The sequence below is a fragment of the Lepidochelys kempii genome, chromosome 1, assembly GCF_965140285.1.
Source record: "Lepidochelys kempii isolate rLepKem1 chromosome 1, rLepKem1.hap1, whole genome shotgun sequence".
Classification (NCBI taxonomy): Eukaryota; Metazoa; Chordata; order Testudines; family Cheloniidae; genus Lepidochelys; species Lepidochelys kempii.
The window spans coordinates 77730699-77757987 of NC_136380.1; the positions used below are offsets into that span (position 1 = coordinate 77730699).

General features: G+C 40.5%; 1 protein-coding gene across 13 annotated transcripts in view; it reads right to left on the reverse strand.

Moving 5' to 3' along the window:
• Positions 1 to 27289, reverse strand: part of DACH1 (dachshund family transcription factor 1) — a 462083-nt gene that overhangs the window by 17699 nt on the left and 417095 nt on the right. For 9 of the 13 annotated variants that reach the window (XM_073346413.2, XM_073346406.2, XM_073346438.2 and 6 more), the window contains one exon: positions 25253 to 25306. The exons of 1 other annotated variant lie outside the window; for it this stretch is intronic. In XM_073346413.2, the coding sequence (XP_073202514.2) occupies positions 25253 to 25306 (54 nt within the window). Of the gene's footprint in view, positions 1 to 23344; positions 23412 to 25252; positions 25307 to 27289 lie in introns of all 13 variants that reach the window. 3 more of the 13 variants (XM_073346448.2, XM_073346513.2, XM_073346421.2) reach the window with 2 other exon arrangements.

Consider the following 27289-nt stretch of genomic DNA (forward strand, 5'->3'; position numbering starts at 1 on the left):
CTGAAATGACACACAATTCCTAGCAACAGCAGCTGCAGGAAACTGGGTAAAGTTCAGCTACTACAGTCAGTTTCATATTACAGCTGCTCCAATGTTACCAGGCAAGCAATGGAGCACAGACACAACCATGGACATTCTACATGATTCTCCAGTTTATTTGCTGTAAAATATATAGGAGAGAGTGTGGGGGGGGGAGGGGGGGATAAGAATACCTTGATACCATACACAATTTAAATCACTTAAATCTACCTTTTCTTAATTTCTGCCTCTCCTTTGTCAGTAAGTACAGACGCTTTAAGGTTTCTTTAATAGCTTCTACTTTTGTATTCATAAAAGACTGATTTTCAATGCATCACCTGTCTGTCATAGGAGTAAAAAAATGCATTTAGACTCATTAATGTGTTTTCAAACTCCTGTGCAGGGATTCAGGCACACAGGGCATATTAAAAAACGGTGCAAATCTTACTATGCATTTCCATTGTATAAATTCAGTTTCTTTGTATTCTAAATCCCCAATCATTTGCTTGGTTCAAGTATACTTTTATTATTCCAGTAATACTGTACTTATCCTTGAAAACATGAAACTTCAGTTCACAGATCTTATTATGTACAACGTTAGATTTTGTATAGCAGCAATTTTGTATTGTAACCACACTTTAGTACCACTACCCGCCCCTTCACTATCCCCTGCAATATTAGCTACCTGATACATTACCTTGGGATCTCGGTGGTCCCCTTCTCAAGTAATAGCCTTAACCTTTGTCCCTGAAAGACTAATCATTGCCCTTTTAGATCCAACCCTTTTATAGAAATTGCTTTCTGCAAAATGCTTCATCACACTTCATCTCCTAACACTTCTCCATTCAGATTTTGCATTAGAACATTAACATTCTTTGCACTGCACAGTCTCACCCTCTGAATTCCCCTCTGTCCTGGATGCTACCTCAGACTTGTTCTCCACAACCTTTACTGTACCTAATTCCTCTGTAACTACTTTTGTCATTTGGTTTATCCCATGTTGTGTCATTAACATTCTCCACAGTAACTCACCCAGCTAGTTTTCCTCTGCTGTTACTGCAGTATTTTATGTATTGTCCTAAATCCCAGCCCTTCTTTCTAAATCAACTATTGGATCTAAATGTAATATCAGAGCTGTTAAGTATCACAAGTGAATGACAATGCTCACAAAAATGCGTATTTGCCTCTTTAGCCCTAATAACAAGAGTAATATATCAAACAAAAAAAGCAAAGAAAACTTGAGATTGCACTCATTGAAAAGCCCATGAAAAAAGTGAATATACATTTTCAAATATTAAATGTTGCTGTAATCAAAATGATATAGAATGTATAATAATGAGTTTGTTTTTCAGATGCTATAAGCCTAAAGAGATTTTTTGAATACTTCAATTATAAAAACATTTAAAGCATACAAACTTGTGCAATTTTTATTTTAATGAAGATGAGAAGTTCATTAAAGAAGATAAATATTTCATTAGATGTTAAATAAAACAAAGAGATTTTTTGGCTTCTCTCAGCACAAAATTCCTTTGAAAGATTAATTAATACATGCAAATTATGCAAATTAGACCCATGCAAATATTTTATGAAGACAATTAAGGGAACCATTAATTACTGCTTTTTTTGCTTCAGTGAGATTCATTCATTTAATTTTAATTTCACTTTAACTGTTTTGATGTATAATCTTGCAGCTAAGAACTTTATCTTTCCTGATGGGTCACTTAAACTTATAAATTTCATCAAGTGAGCAGCAACAGAAATCTGTACAGATATTCTCTGGGCTATGTTTAGTATCAAGAGAAATTTTTGACAATGCGCTTCCAGAAACTGGAAAACTGAAAGAGAATGTGAGCTCATTCTTGGACAAGGTTCAACTGCTGGAAAAGCAATTAATTTGCTTTGGCTGTGCTAATATAGGGGAATTAGAAAGTGTGACACAAGACAAATAGAAATAATTAGTTCTCCAAAATGATGTTCTCATTAATATGGTTTGAACACTAGAAATAAAAAACATTATTGTGGCATGTCTGCATTCTGTCCCTAGCCACAGGAGGTAGAATAATGCAAGATACAGCATTTTTAACCTTTATAGTCCATGTGGTAATGGTGTTTATTTTTATTTTTCATGTTGATGTATCTCAAAAAGCATATTATGGACAATCCAGCAGTCCTGCTGAAAGTGCCTAAGGATTGCAGGATCTGGCCCTATGTGTCTAAGCTGTTTTCTGCCTGAGAAAATATGAAGCTCTACATATAATTGACTGGATTTTTAAAAACTATACACTCAAAGTGCTAAACTGAAACCTGGATTTCAATATTATGCATTTAAATCATATTTTATGACATGCAGTACACAATAATGTATAATGTGCTTATACTGTAGCTTAAGCTACTGTGTAAGTGTAACATTATCCTATCAAAAGTTTTTATAATGTCCTCGTCTATATTTGATAACATAAAAGTTTTGTTTTCTTTTTACTTAAACATTAGACATACAGGCATGCATTTGGTACAGTACAGAGAGAAGTAAATTTCTTGCTGCTGTATCCCCTAATGTTTATTCTTATTCAGACCAGGTAAGTGTTTGCTATTATATCAAGTAGTGAAAATGGCTAGTCAGTATTCTTCATAGAAATAGCCCATTACAAAGGCTGTTAAGAACCCTACTTACTGATAACACATATTTCTTGGATCTCTACAGAATTTAAACTTCAAAGTAATGCTACAGTATATGAGAGTTTGTACTCTCAATTTATTATAAGTTGCAGTTTTCCTTCCAATAATTTTCTATGCCTTGCACCTGTTCTGCCACTTCCCCATGAAGGGCATGTGTGTGTATGTGTGTGTCCCACCTAACAATGTTCTCCCATGTGCATATTGTTAATCTGAGGTCAAATATTAAACGGTGATACTCTTGTTTAATTTGCTTTTTCTTTCACGGAACCTGAAAATCTAGAGTGTCTGACTGACATTGGGACCGTTCTGTTAGAATCCAACAGGAGGAGTAGAAGTAGAAATGGGCATGCCTGGTTACTGCTTGACATTAATGTAGGAGCTTCCATTAAGGAGACTGCCTCCAATTATCACACAGTTCTGCCCAGAAAACCTAAGAAAATATTCAGGGCTCATACGATGAAGTCAGCAAAGGGTGTTAAAACCAGTCCTGTCTAAACAGAAGGCTGTCATCAAGGAAACAGTTGCCAAGGGAAGTTGGGAACAAGGACTTTGCCCTGCAGCAGTTACAGGAAAGCATGGATCTGTCTTATACCTCACATAGTCATTTACACCTGTGGAAAGTGGACATAAAACTGCTAACATCCTGATTTGGAAGGTGTTTGTACCTGCTTTTCACACACCTATATGACTTCAGGGCTAGGTGTAAAGAATGAGGCTTTATGTCTTTTATGTTTTCCCTGATGACCGCTGATACTGTTAATTAAATTAGTCTATCATTGCACTAGTAAGCATATTTGTTAAAATGTTTTATTATGCATCTGTGCTAATGAATTCTGTCTAGCCAAAGATCAAAACCAGTGACTCCATCTTCATCCTCCTTGAGATATCAGCCACCTTTGACACTATCAATCATAGAATCATAGAATATCAGGGTTGGAAGGGACCCCAGAAGGTCATCTAGTCCAACCCCCTGCTCGAAGCAGGACCAATTCCCAGTTAAATCATCCCAGCCAGAGCTTTGTCAAGCCTGACCTTAAAAACCTCTAAGGAAGGAGATTCTACCACCTCCCTAGGTAACGCATTCCAGTGTTTCACCACCCTCTTAGTGAAAAAGTTTTCCTAATATCCAATCTAAACCTCCCCCACTGCAACTTGAGACCATTACTCCTCGTTCTGTCATCTGCTACCATTGAGAACAGTTTAGAGCCATCCTCTTTGGAACCCCCTTTCAGGTACTTGAAAGCAGCTATCAAATCCCCCCTCATTCTTCTCTTCTGCAGGCTAAACAATCCCAGCTCCCTCAGCCTCTCCTCATAACTCATGTGTTCCAGTCCCCTAATCATTTTTGTTGCCCTTCGCTGGACACTCTCCAATTTATCCACATCCTTCTTGAAGTGTGGGGCCCAAAACTGGACACAGTACTCCAGATGAGGCCTCACCAATGTCGAATAGAGGGGAACGATCATGTCCCTCGATCTGCTCGCTATGCCCCTACTTATACATCCCAAAATGCCATTGGCCTTCTTGGCAACAAGGGCACACTGCTGACTCATATTGAGCTTCTCGTCCACTGTCACCCCTAGGTCCTTTTCCGCAGAACTGCTGCCTAGCCATTCGGTCCCTAGTCTGTAGCTGTGCATTGGGTTCTTCCGTCCTAAGTGCAGGACCCTGCACTTATCCTTATTGAACCTCATCAGATTTCTTTTGGCCCAATCCTCCAATTTGTCTAGGTCCTTCTGTATCCTATCCCTCCCCTCCAGCGTATCTACCACTCCTCCCAGTTTAGTATCATCCGCAAATTTGCTGAGAGTGCAATCCACACCATCCTCCAGATCATTTATGAAGATATTGAACAAAACCGGCCCCAGAACCGACCCTTGGGGTACTCCACTTGATACCGGCTGCCAACTAGACATGGAGCCATTGATCACTACCCGTTGAGCCCGACAATCTAGCCAGCTTTCTACCCACCTTATAGTGCATTCATCCAGCCCATACTTCCTTAACTTGCTGACAAGAATACTATGGGAGACCGTGTCAAAAGCTTTGCTAAAGTCAAGAAACAATACATCCACTGCTTTCCCTTCATCCACAGAACCAGTAATCTCATCATAAAAGGCGATTAGATTAGTCAGGCATGACCTTCCCTTGGTGAATCCATGCTGGCTGTTCCTGATCACTTTCCTCTCATGCAAGTGCTTCAGGATTGATTCTTTGAGGACCTGCTGCATGATTTTTCCAGGGACTGAGGTGAGGCTGACTGGCCTGTAGTTCCCAGGATCCTCCTTCTTCCCTTTTTTAAAGATTGGCACTACATTAGCCTTTTTCCAGTCATCCGGGACTTCCCCGGTTCGCCACGAGTTTTCAAAGATAATAGCCAATGGCTCTGCAATCACAGCCGCCAATTCCTTCAGCACTCTCGGATGCAACTCGTCCGGCCCCATGGACTTGTGCACGTCCAGCTTTTCTAAATAGTCCCTAACCACCTCTATCTCCACAGGGGGCTGGCCATCTCTTCCCCATTTTGTGATGCCCAGCGCAGCAGTCTGGGAGCTGACCTTGTTAGTGAAAACAGAGGCAAAAAAAGCATTGAGTACATTAGCTTTTTCCACATCCTCTGTCACTAGGTTGCCTCCCTCATTCAGTAAGGGGCCTACACATTCCTTGGCTTTCTTCTTGTTGCCAACATACCTGAAGAAACCCTTCTTGTTACTCTTGACATCTCTGGCTAGCTGCAGCTCCAGGTGCGATTTGGCCCTCCTGATATCATTCCTACATGCCCGAGCAATATTTTTATACTCTTCCCTGGTCATATGTCCAACCTTCCACTTCTTGTAAGCTTCTTTTTTATGTTTAAGATCCGCTAGGATTTCACCATTAAGCCAAGCTGGTCGCCTGCCATATTTACTATTCTTTCGACTCATTGGGATGGTTTGTCCCTGTAACCTCAACAGGGATTCCTTGAAAGACAGCCAGCTCTCCTGGACTCCTTTCCCCTTCAAGTTAGACCCCCAGGGGATCCTGGCCATCCGTTCCCTGAGGGAGTCGAAGTCTGCTTTCCTGAAGTCCAGGGTCCGTATCCTGCTGCTTACCTTTCTTCCCTGCATCAGGATCCTGAACTCAACCAACTCATGGTCACTGCCTCCCAGATTCCCATCCACTTTTGCTTCCCCCACTAATTCTACCCGGTTTGTGAGCAGCAGGTCAAGAAAAGCGCCCCCCCTAGTTGGCTCCTCTAGCACTTGCGCCAGGAAATTGTCCCCTACGCTTTCCAAAAACTTCCTGGATTGTCTATGCACCGCTGTATTGCTCTCCCAGCAGATATCAGGAAAATTAAAGTCACCCATGAGAATCAGGGCATGAGATCTAGTAGCTTCCGTGAGCTGCCGGAAGAAAGCCTCATCTACCTCATCCTCCTGGTCCGGTGGTCTATAGCAGACTCCCACCACTACATCACTCTTGTTGCACACACTTCTAAACTTAATCCAAGAGGTTTTTCTGCAGTTTCGTACCGGAGCTCTGAGCAGTCATACTGCTCCCTTACATACAGTGCTAAGGGGCGGGGATTTGCTGGGGGGGCAGTGTGAGAGCCTTTTAGGGAGCAGTCATACTGCTCCCTTTCATACAGTGCTACTCCCCCACCTTTTCTGCCCTGCCTGTCCTTCCTGAACAGTTTATAACCATCCATGACAGTACTCCAGTCATGTGAGTTATCCCACCAAGTCTCTGTTATTCCGACCACGTCATAGTTCCTTGACATCACCAGGACCTCCAGTTCTCCCTGCTTGTTTCCAAGGCTTTGTGCATTTGTATATAATACATCCGAAGAATCACATTATTCTTCTTGAAATCTTGTCCTCCTTTGGCTTTCATAATTCTGTCTTCTCCTGGTCATCCTCCAACCTCTAATCACTCCTTCAGCATATCCTTCAGAGGATCCTCCTTAGCCCCTTTTGGGAGGGAATTTCCACAGGGCTATGTCCCCTTCTCTTCTCCCTCTACACCTTATCTCTGGGTAATCTCATCAGCAAACACAAATTCAATTACCATATCTATGCTGACTTTTCACTTATCTACCTCTCTACTCCAGACCTGTCTCCTTCTGTCCACATGAAAATCTTGGCTGGTCTCTCTTGGTCATCTAGTCCTCTGCTCAAGCTCCACATGGTTAAAACAGAGCTCTTAACTCCCCCAAAATCCTCCCTCCTACCATCTTTCTTGATCATTGTGGACAGCACAACTATCTTGCCCGTCACTCAGACCTGTAACCTAGGCATCATCTTCTACTCAAATTTCCCTCTATGTCTTAATATCCAGGCTATGTCTAAATTTTGAAGATTCTTTGCTCATAACTTCTCTAAGATGTGGCCTTTCCTATCCCTTCACGCTGCTAAGCCTTGTCTAAGCTCTCAAAGCTGCAATATTTTTTCTCTCTAGCCTTGACATATGCAATCTGGTCCCCTTGAAAACGATGCTGCAAAGATAATTTCCTAGCCTGTCACTCTGACCATGTCACTGTCTCTTTTCATCCCTCCATTGATTCCCCCTCCTCTATCACATCATAAATAATGACTTGTCTTCACATTCAAGGCCATTCATGGCCTTTATCATTCTACCTATTCCCTCATTCACTATTGAGATGTCAGTTCCGACTTCCAGTTGGCCCATCGTGTCAGCCTCCATCACTCCCACTTGTTAAATTTTCAAACAAGCACCTTTGTGCTTTCTACAGCGCTGCCCCCCATGCTTGAGAGAATCTTCCTGTGAACATCTGAAAAACTAACACATCCTCCTCCTTCAAAACCCTCAGGTGCTGTAATGCCGATAAAACACATGACAACAACTGGGCTGCTAGTGCACTTATACCACAGAGTCATGCTGACCAATACAGTCTCATTGTTTCCCTGTACTTCCCTATCTCTCTGTCTTTACCCATCTGTTGTCTCTTATCTTATACATAGATAGTAAGTTCTCTGAAGCAGGGACCATCTTTTGCTCTCTATTTGTACAATGCTTAGCACAACAGGGTCCTGGTCCATGACTGGGGATCCTAGGCAGTATGGTGCCACCTATAAATAACAATAATCATAAGTAGTAATATAAATATGGATAATCAAGCAATTTTAATGGACAAATCCTGCATAGAGAACTGAGCCAGAAGGCTGCCATAGAGAAACTGCACATAAAGGAGCTAGAAAAAAAAGAACGCCTTATCCTGGGGAAACCATACAATACAGTATATTGTGAACTCTCAATTCTTCTAACCTTTGTCCCGATTATCATCAACAAAGCAAAGATATTATATCCACCACTTTGGCACCTAAATACCTAAAAGAGTTTAAGATGAAAATAGACAAATATATTTTTGTTGTTCTTTCTGCAAGTACATAGACAAATATTTATAGGGGAAAGCTAAATTGCAAAGATGGGGTTCCCATTTCGTCTTATTATCATAAGATCCACAATAATTCTCAGCTCTTGAGGGAGTTCCACATCTGCAGACTGTTAGGATATAGATATTCAGGCCTGTCTGTAAAGGCCTGTACTTTAAGAATTTAGGTGTATTCTTACCTCTTCGCTAGTTAGAGGTATAAAAGAAAGAATCAAAATCACTGTCTGCCAGTGTAAGGTCCTTTTCTTACTGTGACAGTCTGAGGCCCTGTTCTTAGGCTAAGGCCTTTGGCTAAGCGACAGAGGCAGCCATAAGCTGGGAAGTGAACGGTCACATCCTCACATTCCAAACTAGTCACATTGAAATCAGGTGCTATTGGGCTGTTAGGAATACAATCCTGTCCTGATAGTGCCTATCACCTCCAGAGAAAGGGAAGTGCCTAGAAGATGTAAAAGGAAATTTAGGTTGATAGTTTTCTGTCTGGTAAGAACTCACTTATCAATAGACACAGCTGGGAAACTCTTATGTCTTTACAGATATAGTTGTGAAATCCTCACTTCTGTATTGTTTTGTCATTATAGTTCCCACTTTGCTATTGTTTATTGGCATGGTCTCTGTCTGGTTCTGTGATTGTTTCTGTTACTGTATAATTAATTTTGCTGGGTGTAAACTAATTAAGGTGGTGGGATATAATTGGTTAGCTAATCATGTTACAATATGTTAGGATTGGTTAGTTAAATTTCAGTAGAATGATTGGTTAAGGTATAGCTAAGAATATTATTATATAAATTAGGGGCAAACAGGAAGTAAGTTGGGATTCGAAAATAAGGAAAAAGGAACTTGTATTTAAGCTTGCTGGAAGTTCACCCCAATAAACATCTAATTGTTTGCACCTTCAGACTTAGGGTATTGTTGCTCTCTGTTCATGCGAGAAAGACCAGGGAAGTGGGAGAGTGAAGGAATAAGCTCTCTAACAAAGACAAGCTAGCAAGACAGCTCCATTCTAGGGACTCAGATGGCTCTGATGTTGAAGTAGGACTTTACCCAGTGCAAGAGGCAGTCTTTAGAGGTAGCTTTGACCCAGTCCCATTGAGGGCCTTAATGATCAGGACCAGGATTTTGAATTTGATCCAGTATTCAATGGAGAGCCAGTATAGTGTGGGAAGCATCAAGGCAATATGCATTGCTGAGAGGGTGGGCTGCCATATGAACTAGCTGGAGCTTTTTCAAGGATTTTGTGTTCATTCCCAGATACTGTGAATATGTTGCAGTAGTCAAGTCTGCAAGTGACAAATGCGTGGATCCTGTGACCATGTCTTGATACATTAGGAGCCTTCTAGCCAGCTATGGGAGAAAGAAAAGGTTTATATCAGCCATGGTTATCTATGTATACAGCAGCAGTGAGTAATCTGGGAGGCCATTTGCTGTTTTGACAATTAGAGGGCACATTCCCTAAACAGGAGACACTAGCAAATTCCTCAAAACATTCCCTTCATCCTGCCAACTATCTGGATTTAGTTTCAGCCAGTTTCTCTTCATCCAGTCACTGGCCTTGCCCAGGCATCTGGACAAGTGAAGGCTACCTGCAGTACATATAAAGGATGGAGGTGGGTGTTGTCTGCTTACTGCTGGCATTTGAGTCCATGTTGTTTCACAGTCTCTTCCAAGAATTTTACATAACTGAAGAGAGGGGATGAAGATGTAGCCTGGCTCTCTACAGGTGAGATCCCTGGGTCTGCAGGTGCAGCTGTTCACCCCAACCTTCTGAGATTAGGAAGGATCCAAGCCAATTCAGGATGCTTCCACTGAACCCTGGTAAGTCTCAGACATGTGAGCAGCTTTTCATGACTCACTGTTGAATGCTAATGAGAGATGTAGGACCATGAAAAAGGATGCTGTCCCACATCTAGGACAAGGAGATAGTCATCCATCAGTATGACCACTGTCATTTCAGAGTCACTGTCTGGTCTAAAAATTGATCATGAGAATTCAAGTTACTGATAAAGGTCTGATGATCCCAGATATATTTCTCCATTAATTTCTTAACTGTCTTCCAGGACAGGAATGGGGAGATTAGATTCCAGAAAATACTAGATGATGTTGATTGTATCAAGCAATGGTTTTATGAACAATAGCCAATCTATGTTTAAGGGTTTGCAGCAAACTTCTTTTCTTCAAAGAATGCATTGAATATTTTTGTTTTAGTTAGCAGATGACTAAAATACTCTTTTCTAGCTCTTATTATCAAAGAATGGCACAGGGCACAGTTGCAGATGGTGATTCAAGTTTCAGTTAGTGCTACATCTTGCTTATGAACAAACCAAAATCTGAGAAGAAAGGTGATGCACTTGGGATTGTGTGCATAGTCTTTGAATCCTGGGATTCAGAGAAGCTATGCCTGATTTAAATATGCTTCCTAAAGAACAAAAATATGGTAGGACCAAATTCAAGGGAGTAGAAAAAACAAATTCCACAAAGCTTTGGGTATTTGAGAGCATTGTAGATTCCAGGTTAGTTAAATAATCCACACTCTCTTACTTGACTGAGAGATTGAACTTTATTCCATTGTGACTTCACTTCAAGAGCTTTAAGTGTCATTATCCAGGACGTTTGTTTCGCCTAACTTATCCTCTTTATGGAGTTCATATTATTAACTGAATCTAGGGTTTATGTCAGCCCATTTTTAATAAGCTGAACATCTAGGGACAGTTCTGCACCTGATGTAAATCAACGTCTCTCCACTGATTTAAACTGAGCTGCACCAAGTTATACCAGTTGAGAATATGGCCCCTTGTGTGAAATTTAGATTCTGGTTGTGGGATATGTAAATAATATTGGAAAACATTATATAAAACATATAATGTTGGTGCATTTTCAAACCTATGGTTAGCAAAGAAAAGACTTGACCAATCCTACCAGAAAAGTGAGTGTGTATCATCATTATATTGACATTCACAGTGGTTAACAGGCAATCTGAGCAGGTGCAGGTGGTAATATGTTCTGTTCATCCTGCTAACATGCAATCCAGGGACACAACCCCTGCCAGTATTAATGTGGTGAAATTCTATTTAATTTTGTGTACCTGGATCAGGGAGTTTACATAAGCAGGTCCATAAGGAAATTGGAACACAGAGGAAGGATGGTCCAACTGGTTAAGGAGCTAGCCTGGACTTGGGTTCAATAACCTGCTCGAGCACAATCTTACCGTATGACCCTGTGGAAGTCACTTAGCCTCTCTGCACCTCAGTTCCCACTTGTAAAATGGGAATTAGAGTACTTCCTTACCACTCAGGGTTACTGTGAGGATAAATCCATCAAAGATTGTGAGGCACTCAGGTACTATCACTATAGTGAGAGTGGCCATGTAAGGACCTAAAATATATAGAACAAGTGACCTACAGACTGGACCCTTGAAAAACAATTTAATAATTCTCTTCTCTTAAAACATTTAAACCCTTGCAGAAATCAGTTGTACTGCAGGGAGTTACCCTCAGAACATAAATAATACTAATTTAAGAGATCACTTGAGGCCTAACTAACTTTGGGAGCTTTACAGGGTTAGTATTTTCTTATGGATAATCTGTCCTTAAACAGTTTCTCAAATGAATTATGCTTTCCTTCAGCATCAAGCATGCATGTTTTGGTACCTCCTTTTTTTCAACATACATATTTACTTTAGCAATTGCAAGGGAAATCACACTCTCTTAACATTCTCCAATCTCTCTCATCGTACATAATTTATTCTTCTTGTTTCTTCTTCATACAAAGAATTCCTGAAAGCTTCACAGTGAGAATCAGTTTTAAACTAAAGCAAAAAAGGAATTTAAATAGTTAAAGTAATATAGAGGGAGTTGGCAAACATGTTCCAAACAAATGAGGGAGCAAAAGTAAAAGAGTGCTCTAAGGTATGAAGAATTTCAGGGCGAAAAGGAGAGGACCCCAAGAGAGAAAAGACAATCTTATGGTTAAGTCAATGGACTCAGACTCATGAGATCTGGATTCAATGTCCAGCACTGCCACAGAATTTCTGTGAGAATTTCTGTGCCAGGTCAGTCATGTAGAGTAAAAATTTCAAAGCAGCCCAAGTATCTTTGAAAATTAATGTGACTTGCATGCTTTTAAAAAAATTGCCCTACATCTTTTTACCTTGATAATAGTTCCCTACCTAAGAAGCAGATTGTGAGAATGTCCAATATTCTGCCGATGGAGCCATATAAACAGATAGACTGGAGCTGTGAAATGAACGTACAAGTCAGTTTGAGGAAAAGTGGCCAGAAAGACAAGAACATTTCTGAAAATCAGGTGAGCTCTTTGGCATTGTTTCAGAGGCAGATGGGAAGTCAGTAAAAATGATAGAGGAAGAGAGTGACATGGTCCTTCCTCTTGGAGTAAAAGTTTGAGTAAATACTTTTTCACACAGTACATAGTAGACTGTAGAACTCACTGCTGTAGCACGATTAAGAATTTATCAACATTCAAAGAATTTTACATTTATACAGATCACAAGATTATCCTGAGTTATAATCATTAATGCTAAAAAAAAAGAGTATTGGAAAGGATATACTCATGCTTCAAGGGTTAAAACAATTTCTCGCTGTTAGGGATTAAGATCAGACTTTTGTGGGGGAGGGGGACACCTTACCCCACATCTCCCTGTTGTGGAGTTTCCTGAACCTTTCTCTAGAGCATCTGGTGTTGCCTACTGTCAAACAGGACACTGGATTAGATTGACCATAAATCGGATTCTGTATGGAAATTCTTATTTCTCTACTATCTAGTCTAGTTTAGTAAATTTCAGGAGGTGAATTTCTTGAGAAAATTATAGAATACATCTTGCTCTGTATTCAGCTATTTCTTTAATGGAATTCCCCTTAGGTATGCTAACTGCATGGAATAACTTGTAACATTTACACTGGTATAACAAAAGTTCCTTTTAGCAGAACTGAGAATTATTATCCTTAATTCATCATAGAGTAAATGGGGTATGCCCTGTCCTGTATCTCAGTAAAACTAGTAACAAGGGATAAGGTGGCATCAAGGAACAACAACATTAGAAGCATCTGCAAAGATTGTGTGCATTAAGGTCGTTCTATCACCCAATTGCCATGAATATATGCAAAATAAATATACCCTCAGCATTAACATTGGTGGATGCAGTTTCTTTGTGGCAGCATGCTACATACATAGTAAGTATTGTGCATTTTCACTCTTCTCTTGAAACAGACAAAATTCCACAATTGCTCAATTGGAAACTGAAACTCATATGTACCGTTGTTTCTAAACCCAGCCCCCAAAGTACATTGTGTGTGGTCATGTAACTATGTCTGAGAGGATATTAGTATCCATTGGGGCCGGTAATAGAACTGAATTTGGTTGAGAAAGAAAGTTATGGGGCTCCAAGGAGAGAAGCCAAGTTTAATGAACAGAGACCTCTTCAGCCTCCAACCAAAGCAGCCTGGAGTAAGTATGGGATTAACGCAATTTTGGGAAGGCTCAGTCTGAGCAGGAGAACAAATTCTGTGAAGGGACTAGAAATCTGCTTGCTTGTTTTAGTTTGTTTCATGGTGGGATTAAAGGCACTTTACCAGAAAAGGGATCTAGACTGTGTCTGTTTCTGTTTCTGTTTAGCAGGCTAAAAAAAGACTTTCAACTCCTCCCACAGAAGGAAAAGGCATTAGACAGATTTTTGCTTTTCAAGTTGCTGAAAATACTTTCACTGAATGCTCCAGCCACAGGAGTTCTAGAATTCCGAGTATTTAATTTTGCCATCCTGCTCAGGCTTAGTCACCCTTAGAAGGAAAGGATGCACGGAATGTGGTGTTTATGGGGAGGTCAGTGAGCTAGAGTCCTCATCTTTTCCAGGTACTGAAGCACCTATAATGACCCAGTGACACTATGCATATTCTTTAGGAAAGAATACATCCTGCACACCCATCATTCCTCACAGAAGATCAACAGGGGGGGGGAAAAAGATGGATGCAAATAATGCAAGTCAAACCAACCCTAAATAGTGCCTTAGTCTCTTTTGTGCACATTTTATTTAATATTCTTATTGTTCTGAAGCTTTGCATTTGACTGTGTTCATGCTTAGTCATTAATTTTACACATGGTACTCTCATACAATTTCAGAATAACTATGTTGGGAAAAAGCCTCTGATTGATTAATCATTTATCTCAGAAGAAAGGCCATGAACATATTTGATTTCAAGCAACTCCACACATACACAGCTATAAAACATGTTGTAAATGGCAGTACACAGCCATTTTAAGTGGATTGTGAAAAAGTTTATATCTGCAAGGCTGAATGAAGGGGCTCTTTTAGAATGCATTGCAGCATATAAGTTACTGTGCATTAACTAAAACCCGAGCATTTGTTTTCTTCAGTGATAAATAACACAATTGTCTAGTTTAAAGTTTAAAGGTGTAGCTAACAATGACCTATGAACACTATGAAACAATAGCCTATTTATAGGTTACTGCCTGCAATCAATACCACCTTTCGTTTAACTTAATCAATGTTGTTTTTAATTGATTAGTTTGAGTTGAAGAGCTGCCAAAATACCAGACTGCTGTGTCAGGGGAGAGAAAAATGTATTATTGTTTGGTTTCTGTGTATTGTAGGATAATTCCAGTATTTATTCTTGGTCAAGAAAAAATGCTGTATGTGAGGTAAAGTACATAATTACTGCATTTTTCCACCCTGACTGTTCAGGGATCAATGACAAAATACAGGCAAACTAAAAAGAGATTTCTTGATCATCTACTGTATTACCTCTGTTTAAAATTGAAGCTGGAGAGAGCTGTTCACTGGGAAGGTGGAGGTGGAGGGAGAATCAGGTGAACAAGGACGTTGAAAGCTCATGAGCCAACTGATATAGTTTGTTATGCTCACCTTTTCATTGGGAGTCTAGAATCACCCATTAGGATTGGAACAAAGGTTGAGCACTCCAGTAACTACAGTGACAATATTTAGTTTCAGGGAAATTTCCACTGCTGCACATGAATTAATTCAAAGTGCTGTACTGAGATTAATGCTGTTATTTATTATGATGCATATAATTTCATTGGGTGCATGGCACTATACAGATGAATAATAAGAGCACAACATTAATTCAAACTCTTGCACCCAGCAGACAAAAGGCAGTTGAAGTTTAAGTTAATAATCAAAATGAAATTAAAACATTATAAGTATATTTCACTGCATATGAGATGCAGGCCTGATCCTCAAGTACTGTAAGAAGACTAAACACAAATACAAAAGGATCATGTGGGCTGGAACTTTCAAAGGAGCTAAAGGGATATCAATGGGATTTGGGCACTTATCTCCATTAGACTCTTTTGAAAGTCTCAGTCTTTGACATAAAAACCTATTTTAAGATATTATGTCTGCCATTCAGCATGAGAAAGGAGAGAAGAGAGATGGAGAGAATATATTCATCCTTCTGCCTCTAGGACTCAGTGGGGTATGTGCATACATTGCCACAAATCCACCAATTTGTCTAATAGACTTTGGCATCAGTAACAAGATAGCAGGTATCTCTCCCTAAAGGGCCACTGTGACGGCTTTGCTCCATTCTGTTCCCTTTTTCACATTTCCCCCACAGCTTAATTCATTGTTCTCACATAAAGATGCTAGGACAACACTGGAGAACCCTGTCAAGCTACAAACTCTCTCCTTTTGATTTCTATAGGTAATTATAAATGTAGGCATTGAGTTCAGTGATCTCTCTGAACTTCGGAAATCTGAGAACCAGTGATAGGAAGAAACCTTAAAGTCAGGCTGGGAAGAACTGCCCGTCTATGTCAGGTTGTTGCCAAAGAGTCCTCGCTATGCTAGGATCTGATGTTCCATGCCCAAGAATTTATGTTTTCACTGCTGGATGGATAGAACTGAAATCTCCTTCCTCTGAGTTTCTGTCACATGTGTTTTTAGCTTATGTCCAGTTGAAATTCTGAGACACTGGAAGAACCTGCTGAGGAGCTTCCAAACCAAAATTGAACTTCTGTGACAAATTCATCTTCAAGAAGAAGCCATCCACTATTTTGCCTTTGCTTCATCGGAAACCCTATTTCTACCTGCATGGATCTGGATGAGTCAGCTATTTGTTTCCACAAGCAGCCATGGCATTAGAAGCAGTTGATGATTCCTTGGGAAGTTATCCACGACATCTACACAAAATTCTCCTGTTCTGTCTAGGCTTCTGAGAACTCTGTTTCCAGATACTAGTTTTTTTCCCTTCTGAAAGGCTCAATTTCTGCAATCCCCAGTGTGGCACTCTGTACCTCAAAACAGCACCCTGAAAGCCCAGTACTCACCACGGTCATATAATTATGATATGTTTTGTACAAAGTATGCCTTCTGAGGTATCATTTTAAAAGTCTTGATCTGTTGAACATTAATATCCAATTGGATTGTATGTGCTATCATTGTATGTTGAGTCATGACATTTAGCTATGTGTGTGTTACTGAAATATGTTGTGAGATTAGAAACACTCACAACCAGCCTTTCAAGTATAAAAATGGAGTAGCCAGATGTGCTGATAGCCCATTAAAGGGGAATCTACTTGCCCAGCAACCATCCCAGAAGACTTCTCTGAGAGAGCACATAGACAATGGAGGCTGCGTGACCAACGGGTGTGGACCTCCATGTCACAAGCATAGATCTTTCCAAAAAGCTGGAAGAAACTATAAAAAAGGGGAAATTACATCATGACTTGACCTCACTCTCCCCATCCCACAACTCAACACCTGGAAACATGTCAGGAGGACAAAAACTTTGAACTGGGGAGGGTGGTCCTGGGCTCAAGGAGAGGTTTAGCCTGTGTATCGAAAATCTGTGACCTGTTTATACCATCTGGGTGAGACATTGCTTGATTCTAATCCTGTTTAGTTTATAGAACTCAGATTGCAAAAAAATATTTTTATTTCTTAGGTAAGCAACTTTGATCTCTTTGCTTAGTACTTATAATCACTTAAAATCTATCGTTCTGTAGTTAACAAATCTGTTTTATATTTTACCTAAAACAGTGTGTTTTGGTTAAACTGCTTTGGAAATCTCAGCTCGGTTTATAAAGGCTAGTGTGTATCCTCTCCAAATCAAGGGAGGGGTAGACTTGGTAATGAACTTCCACTGGTCAGGCTTCTGACCAGGGCAAGAAGGTACAAGTCTGGGAAATTAGGAGGAATTGGCTGAAGCCTTTCTATTGTCGGTTCATGAATGGCTGGGAGATGCATTCATCTAACTCAGTTGAGTTTGTCCTTGCCTGTGGATGACTGTGTAAGTGCAGTACCTGCCAGAGGTTTGTAGCTTGCCAACAGCATTACACTATCATAGGGAGCCCAGGTTGCTGAGACAGAGGACTCAGCAGTCCCACAGTTCAGGTTGCACCCTGGGAACCCAGTCGCACTCAGACAGCCCCAGCCCCTCTTTACTAAAAGTCCATACTGGTTGCCTTGAATGAATGATAAAAAAACTTGTTGTACTTAACAAGTGGCAATACATAGGGCACAACAGCTTCCAGAGCTGATGAGGAAGTGTCAATTGAATACCAAAGCAAAACTTTAAAATTATTTATTTGAGATATATATTTACTGTATCTGTAAACTGTTGGTAAGAGAAAAGTCAAGAAAGACTTGGAAAAAAGTATAATAAAATAATCAGATTTTTTTCTTTCCTTAGGGAGTAATCAATATCACAATGTACATACCATTATTGGCATGTGTGGTACTATACAGATGAATGACCCTTCCTCAAGGAACTATGGGAGCAGATGAAATTGCTCTTGGAATTAGAGAAGAGGAAGAAACTGAGAGGAATAGAGACAGTGACCTGAGACATATCAGAGCAGCAGAGAGAGAAGAAAGAAGAAGCGCCATCAGAAGAAATGCAAAAAGAGTGACTGTTAGCATGGGAAGTTAATTTATATAAGGATATCACAGTCACAGAAGCCCAGGGAGAAGAGGGTTTTAATGTAAAAGTAATTCATGGTGTTGAGGGAAGTAGACGATCAAAACATTTTAAAGACAAAGCCCTTAGATTGCCAGTAATTTCAATAAAGATTGTGGACACCATAGATGAAATGATGGAAGAAATAGATCAAAGGAGGATTTTAAGGAAAGGCATTTTAGTTAAATGTCCTATTAGAGGAAACTAGTAAGCAGTGAGACAATCAAAGAAGGAGAAGCCCCGTCACTTGGGACATTTAGAACTAGACTTGACAAATCATTAAAACAATCTTGCATTGTCAGGAGATGAGATAGGTGACCCAGAGTAATATCTGTGATAAATTACCTACAATAATAATCTTTTGTATCTCAAACATAAAATTGTGTACATACTGTATCTGAGCAGACTACAGAGATTTAAATTAAGATGTACAAATTTTAGGAAGAAAAGACTGGATCTGTAGATTGAACATTTGAGATTAGTGATCAGGTAGTGCTTTGAGGTGGTTCACTAATCTGAACAAAATATGAAGATAATTCAGATCTTGCCATACTTGCTGTCCATATCTAATAGGTATTTCTTGTTATAAGAAACTAGTAATGTGTTGCAAACTTTGTGGATAATAAAAACTAAACACTAACATATAGAAATCTCAGTAATTTTTATTCTTTCAATGTAAGCTGATTTTAAAACTGACCTGGACAATGCACTAGAGAATACATGAGAGGGACCAATCCTGTGATGATGGGGGGTGGACAAGATGACTTAATATTGAATGTCTTGGATATCTCTAGTTCCTAAGATTCTAATATCACATTATAGTGAATCTTCCTGTACCTGGAGTTCTATAATAAAAGATTTGACTGGTAGCATCACCCATTAGTAAGGTTGCCCAATACAGCCTAATGTAAGGCCCTATCTTCAGTTGCTTATCACTTTGCCAAACTCTACTCAATTGGGCTGAAATTTTCTATGCTGAGTGTCTGCAACAGGCTGACTGACTGATTGATTGATGTTATATTAAATTCCAGCCAGAATGGTTCTGCCCATGTCTAAGATAGAGAAAAATACATTTCTGATTACCTTTTCTTTGAACAGCCTTAGTACCCCCCTTGCTTTGGGACTTGAAATTTGGCAGGGTGTCAGGATTGTGTCTCTTGCTGTCCCTATGAAAATCCACCCAAATTTGGTCAATTTATAAGCCTCTGAAAAATCAAATGCTCTGCAAAGACTTAATAGATGTTAGGAGTTAAAATATCCGCAGATATCATCCTCACTTACCATGATCGAACCCCTCATAGCTCCTAGCGTTGACCAAATTTTACAAGGGTCATCCCTACAGAGCAAATGAGCATCTCTTCACAGTTCCTACATGGGACCACACTGCATATGAATCCTCCCTACAGAGTGATTATGCATGCCTCAGCCTATGGCTACACGGGCAAAGACAGACTTTCCCTGTAATGACTATTCCCAGCTGAATCAGGCTGAGTTGGGGACAGGCACTGGAACTGAGAGTAGGGAACCAATCTCTCCTGTGCTCTCAATGAACTTCCTGCTATCACCCAGGCAGCCTGGAGCAAGAAGCTCTCTGATTCGAAAGCAGAGGAGACAAAAGCTGGAGAAGGGGGAAGGGAAAGGAGTACATTGAGTCAAGAAGTCTGGTGAGACTAGAATAGGAGGGCAGGAGAGAAACTGGGACTGGGATTTGGAAACAGAGACTAGGACTAGCTGCATAAGGAGACTGATACTGAGAGCTGGGAGGAGAAAAGAGGCTGGGACCATTTGGACAAGGTGACTGGGAGCTCTTGAGGGGAAATAAGGGGTGACCACTGTGATGGAACAAGGAGCTGGGGAGAGGCAGGAGATTGGAACTGACTAATCAAGGAAAATGGGACAAGGAATGAGTAGAGGGAATGGGTTTCAGGGAGAGGGGAGACAGATCTGACAAGGAGCTGAGGTGTGTGGTGAGAACTGATAGTGGCTGGGCAAAAACACTGAGACAATCAAAGACCTGGGCCATGGGGGTTGGGGGTGGGGGTGAGTGGAGGGAGAATCCAGTTGAGACTGAGGTGGGAGGAGAAGCCTGAGAAGTGGAGACCACGGAGTGGGTAGGCAAGGAGAATGGAACTGGGACAAGGAGCCAGTGGTGGGGAAGAGACAGGACTGGGACTGGGATTGTTTGAAGGGATGTGGCAAAAAGTGTTCAACCTTGAGTGGACAGGAGTCGCTGACCATTAGTACACACTCTCCCCTAGAGCTGGAATGGAATCCACGTTTCCAGAGTCTCACCATTCCTGTGCTGTCAGCAAATTATCTGTGAAACCCTCTGGCAAAATGTGCCTCTTGCCCCCTCTACTGATGGTCCACATGGAAGATGACAATCTATTATTCCTATCCATTACTCTATTAGTTGAAGTGACATGGGTCTGAGTTGTGGATCTAAAGGTTCCAGCTCTGCTGATGAGCCACGCGAGTGTCCGCATCATGCCACATGATGACACTTCTGTTTTTTCAGTCTTCCTTTTAAAAACACCTAGGAATTTATATACATAGAATTATGTTAAAAGACTATTAAGGTTGCAAATTCAAATGCTCAAAGGTTGGGAAATGCCAGAATTAAGGTTAAGTCCTGGAAACAAAAACAACAAAACAAGCAAAACAAAACAAACAACTAGGGATAATAATACTTACCTCCTTTGTAAAATACTTTGAGACCTTCTGATACAAATTGCTATATAAGAAGTAGGTATTATTTTTTCTGTTAATAAATAAGGCACAGAGCCATACACTGAATGATGAGTATAAAACAAAATACTGAATAGCTGCTCATTAAGTGAGAACTCTCCATCCTGTGCATTGCATGAGGCCAAGTTTCTGTGGAAATAATAGTACATGATCAGCCAATTAAAGGATATATCAAAAATGCTTTGCACAAGGGGACTGAATTAAGGTGGCACAGACATCCTTAATTCTGGCATTTCCTAACTTTGAGTTCTTGACTTTGCAACCTTAAAAATATTCTTTGAACACGGTTTATGTTTGTTATAATAAATGCAGTAAAGCACTGAGAAACGCCTGCTCAAAATTTTTACATCAGATATACAATCATGTGAATGTGGTATGTATAACAACACAGTATTTTTTAAGTACACAGGTATCTCAGAAGTGTACTTTTCAAACATTAGACAAGTGTATTGCAAAAGAATCAAACATAAATGCTCATTTACTGAGATTATTACACTCATTTTCATTGTTTAATAATAGATTAAAAGAGTTTCAGATGATTTCAGAAAACAATTCACGTTAGGTTTTCAGTCAAGAGACTAAGAATTTATCTAAATGATTCCCAGTAATGTTAGTGGCAGCTGCTAGCAGAGCCTGTGCCCCCAAAATCTGCCCAATATTTAAACAGCAAAGTGCATGTGTTAAGTACCTGGGATATGCATAGCTAAATCACCAATAAATTAGTTCTGTCAGATGATGTGTATGGAAACACTGCATGGGCACTGCACTGCACGGGCTTTGCACTGCATGGGCACTCACAGGAGCCTTCCACCTTGTGCCTCCACAAATGGACATGGTCCTATGACCCTCTCATACTGGTGGCATTACTCAAAACCGCAGTGGGCCCAGAGCTGACTGAGAAACACGTGACACATCTGAACAAAGGGTGCAACAGGAGCCATACCCTCTCGGTGCTCTGAACAGTATTGTGCCTACCTAAGAGTAGATCAACCATGTACATTGCTCCAATATTTCCTGCTGGGCCCATCAACCTCATGCCACCCCTATTGCCAGCTATGGCTTAAAACCACAGTGCAGTCCCTAATGCGTGTTACTTAAAATTATCAATCTGCTCCTAGCAAAGGTTTTGCTCAGCATTAAGCTCATCACGACAGGGAGATGGTAGGAGGTACTGCCTTCCCAACTTCTTCCTGACTGCCTGCCCCATAGCCCTGAGAGCACTACTTCCTTGTGTGACTATGGAATGTGCTGAGCTGGAGATGCTTTCTCTGCTCTGCTGCAACTGCTCGGTATTGCCCCCCCTCCCCCCACTGGCTACCTGTGGGACGAAGACTCAGGTAGTTTCCCGGACAGGCAATGAGAACCCCACTGTGGCTTCACGGGGAGTAGGATAGATGCTCTAGTGAGCCAGTGCACAAGATAGCTCCCCTTCTTACACAGGGTCAGAGAGTAGTTAGGACCATTTCTAGCATCCCTTCACCCATGGTCTGAAAATCAGCCTCCAGATATGTTAGAGAGCCTGGATGAAGGCAGATAGAGGCGATTGGTTTGCTCGGAAGGATTGGGGAAACACAGAATTGATTTGCTTTAGGGGATGAGGGGAGGAAGATGATAGGTATGCTTGATGAGAGGCAGAAGATCCACTGGAAGGTAGAGAATTGGTCTGCTGGGGGGCAGAAGGTCAGTTTGCTGCAGAACCAGGAGATGGAGCAATGAAAAGACTGGCAGCCAGAAGAGGGATTGGAGCATGCCAGCATCAGAAGCTGGATTAATGGAGGAGAGGCTAGACTGAAAAAATAATTGAGGCAGGGAAGCCCTGGGGATGAGCAGAGGGCAAAGGAGGGACTCAGGAAATGGAATGGGGTATCTGGAGACACCAGGGAAATCATGGGCCTGAGACTATGGGACACCAGGGTAAAGAGGATGGACTATTGGCAGAGAAGTGCTTGAGAAGGCATAGGATCTGTATGGAGTATAGCATCTGCAAATGGAAAGGATGAACTGGGAATAAATGGTGAACTGATGGAGGCAGTAGAAAATGGGAACGATATGGAGAAGGCAAGAGAGAGAAAGGAGCCTCAAGGGCAGGTGGCAAGTGAGGAAAGCTTAAAAAAAGCAGGAAAGGTTTGGGAGAGAGGACAAATAATGGGATCTGGCTGGGGAATAGGAAACCAGACCATGTGAGACAAAAAGGGACATGAAGTGAACAGAAGGGGGTGAGAGTTAACAGGGAACCGGTTAGATAATGTATAGTGAACAGGTTTTAGATAATGTATATTGGAAAAGGTGAGGAAAGAGAACTGGGACAAGCTATGTGTGAGCTGGATGGGAATGGAGGAAAAGGGTGGGGGAAAGAAAGTTGGGAAAGGAGAGATTTATAGGGGTAACAGATGCTTTAGAGGGGAAAGAGGCAAGCAGAGAGGGAAAGAAACTCTAGTAAAGAGAGAGATTTCTGAGGAAGAACAAAAAATAAGGGAGTCAGTAAATTTCATTGTTCTATTGTTTAACAAAAGGCCTGGTAACAAAACATTATATAAAAGTTAAACATTTTTCTGTATGGTACCTTTTTGTGTGGGATGAGGGGGTCTTGGGAGACCTGGTTGGGAGCTAGGCATAGGCATCTAGTGAACCTACAATATGTATGGAGAAGAGGATAACCTGCTTTATTATTTGTTAAAAATAAAAAATAAGAAAGAAAACACATAAAACCAGTGTTGACACCAGGTTTTCAAAAATGTTTAATATGACTGTGTGTCATTAGGAAATATATGTGTGTGTTTGAGGCCCATGGATTTCAGTCCTTATTGAAATCTAGACAAAAACTAAAAAGCTAATTAAAAGGAGTGTTAAGTACTATACCTGCTTTTAATTTCTTATTCCAATTTTTGTGCTTTTACATTCATACTGTTTTTTAAAATGTTTTTTCTTTCCCCTGTTGTTATGTAAAATAACCCACATAAACAAGAGTGTGAAACTGACTAAAGGTCACCAGTGAAAAAGATTGCGGACAAATGAACTGATCTCTCCCAGTTAAGGTAATCTCAACAATGACAGGTTAAAAAAAATCAGGTTTAAATGTGATTCTTAAAATGACAATATCCTTTTATTAGGATGCAATTAACTGTCAACTTATTTTTAGAATACGCAGCAATTATTTTATTTATATTTTAACTTATTTTTATTTTTTGCCTAAGTTCTTGGCCTAAACTTTTTCTAAAATTGCACTAGATACTTCAAAATTTGTATTAGCTTTATTCTTGCTTCCTCATAGAATACTCCTGTTTTCAGCATATTCAATATTGAAAATTTAAAAGATTAATGACTGTTGATAAATAGACAGTTGTACCGTCCATACTACCAAGAGCTGGACTGGGACAGGGGTGGGAGACAAGAGGCAGCAGAGGAAATAAATTGGGACAACAAGCCCCTGGGGAAGATTGGTACTGGGAAACATTAAGATGGGTGGACACTGGGAATGGCTGACCAAGGGAGGCTGGAACTTAGAGGTGGGATGGGGTGGAAAATGGGGTCAGAATGTCACTGGAGGGAGACTGGGAGACAATGCAGGGAGGAGATACCCTGACATGAGACGAAGAGCCAGATGGAGGCAGGGATGCTGAGACTGAGATCAGGAGAGGATCCAGGGCAGGAGAACTGGGAATGGGTGGGCATGGAGACTGGGAAAAGGAGCTCTTGTGTGGGAGGGAAGAGATTGGGATTGGCTGGTGAAGGAGACTGGATATGAAGGGAGAAGGAAGACTACGATGAGGAGCTGGGGCAGGGAGAGACAGGACTGGCAAAATGAGCTAGAGGAGACACGGGGAAAAGGGGTCAAGCTTGAGGGAAACAAGAAAGGGCTGCAGAGTGTCATTTAAAGCATGGGCGGGGGGTCAGATGGGTGGTGGTCAGGGTTGGGTCCTGCCCCCAGGGGGTGGGACACCCCAGGGGGCCTGCACTCATACCGCAATGGTTCCTGTCCCATAGGGCTAACCCATCCCCCTGTTCAGCCCATTGTCTCTTGCCACAGAGTGCAGCTGGGCCCCTCCCAATGCAATGCCCCACCCCTGCCCTCTTCCTGTCCCTGTCGCTACCAGAGCACCTGCTCCAAGCTGGGCTGTGGTGGGCCAGGTAGGGCCATGGCTTGGGTGCCCTCCCCAGGCTCTGCAGCCAATGGGAACACGGCAGAAGTCTGTGTGATCATGATAGAAAATTCCCCTCCAGAACCTGGAATTGAATCCAGTGGGACACAAACCAATGATTTTTTTAAAAAATAATAATTGATTATTAAAAATTAAATCAGATGCATTCAAAATTAAATTTGAAATATGACAATCTATGTTAAGACCTAAACTTATCATAATCTTAAAATAATTTAAATTAAATACAAAAATAATATTAAGTACTACATATTTGCTGCCATGTTCTAAAGAATGTCAGATCGCTGAACTAATGGTAGTTATTGGCTAAGTACCTGGAACCAGAGTTTGTTGAAATGCTAAGCCAGCTTTTGATAGCAGACCCTCTTCTGCATGTAAAGAGAGATTTTTTTTCACTTCAGTTTATTCTACTAGTTCAGTTCAACTACAACTAGTTCAAAGTTAAGACCAAGTGGAATTTGAAAAAGCAGGAAAGCTTGTTTTCGTCATCCAATCTACTAGTAAAAACTAGGTTCTAAAATCTTGAAGGACTTGGTGACTAGAAATAATTAATTCCGTTCACTAACTACAGATCTTTCTTTGTTTAAGAAATCAGGTAGTTTTAAATTCCAAATATGTTCTGATAAACTTTTTACAACACTTTTTTCCTTGTGGTTCCAGCACATTTAAGCTAGTTTTATTTAATAAATAAATGTTAAATGCTGTTTTAGTGCATTTTAATTGATTTTGAATTTCCATCCAAATAGAACTTGACACAAATTGCAGAAAATCATCATCATCATCTAGTAAATAAGAAATACATCATTTGCCATTTTTTAAAATAATTAAAAATGTGAATATTAAGAATCTGAATAATTGTATGTTAAGCTATATAATTGCTTAAATGAAAGTGTACAGATATAGAGTATCCTTCTGGTTAACTAAAAGAAGCACCAAATGTAGTGCAAAGTTCATAGGTTCATAGATTTCAGAACACTATATTTAGAGCAAATCAACATGTTTTAATGGTTGTAAACCAACCTTTCTTTATGAATAAAACATAAAGTGCAAAAATTACTAAAATCTATTATCTAAATCAAAGTTTCCTGCATGTTAATTTACATTTTGATTAAAACTGGTGATTTAAATCACTTTGATTTAAATCAATCCACCCCTGATTGAATTGAAAATTCCTGACTCTGAACATTCCTCTGTGATCAGTAAATATCTGTGAAACCTATTGGCAAAGTGTATTGTTCATTCTTCTCTTGTTGTAGGTCCACATACAGGATGACAATCTACTACTACAAGCAGTTAGCTCAAGTAGCGGTGGATCTGAAGGTTCCAACCCCGCTGATGAACCATGTGAGTGCTAATGAGATGCCACATGATGGAACTTCTGTTGTTTCAATTTGCTTTTTTAAAAGCCTAGGAAATTACACACAAACCTACCTTCTCCCTCCACTATTTAAATGAATGTCAAGGGTGCAAAGTCAAGTACTTAAAAGTTAGGAAATGCCAGAATTAAGTGTATGCATTATAATACAGTCTTTTATTACATGATCACATACTAGTTTTATCATGGGACTCCTTCATTCAGTGCACAGGTTAGACAATGTTCCAGGGAAGAGTCAATGTTCTGTACTAAAGGAGGCTGCTATTTGTAGGACATCAGCCTTGTTTACTGCAGAAGTTAGAAAATGACAGGGAATTGTTGAAAGAAAAAGGATGAATTAAAAAAAAATTAAAAAAAATGAATGCCACCCTGGAGAACAGGTTTCTATCCCTGCATCTGCCATAGAGTTCCTATATAATGTTGACAAGGCTCTTAAACTAAACTATTCACAGGTGGCCATTAATTATATGTTCTTCATTTTATGTATGCCCAACTTGATATCTCTGGGCTGAGCGCCCCAACTACACCTCAAGTTAATGGAAGCTGAGCTTTGAATAGATAAAGTGCTAAGAAAAACTGGAGTGCTCTAAAAAATCACACACCATTGTATCAAATGGGGAACCCAAAACTAGTGTACGCTTAGGCTACAGCTACACTAGAGTTTACAGGGGTGCAGCTGTGCTGCTGTAGGCTCTCTAATATAGACTCTCTAAGCTGACAGGAGAGAGCTGTCCCATCCGCTTAACTACCTCCATCTCTGTGAGCGGCAGAAGCTATGTTGGCAAGAGAAGCTCTCCCAAGGACACAGCACTATGCACACCAGCGCGTACGTCAGTAACTTATGTCACTCTGAGGGGTGATTTATTCACTCCCTTGAGTGACACAAGTTATTCTGACATAAGCTAGTATAGTATAGACAGAGCCTAAAACTTTATGTTCCTCAGCTCGCCATCTCTATAATGGGGATAATATAACC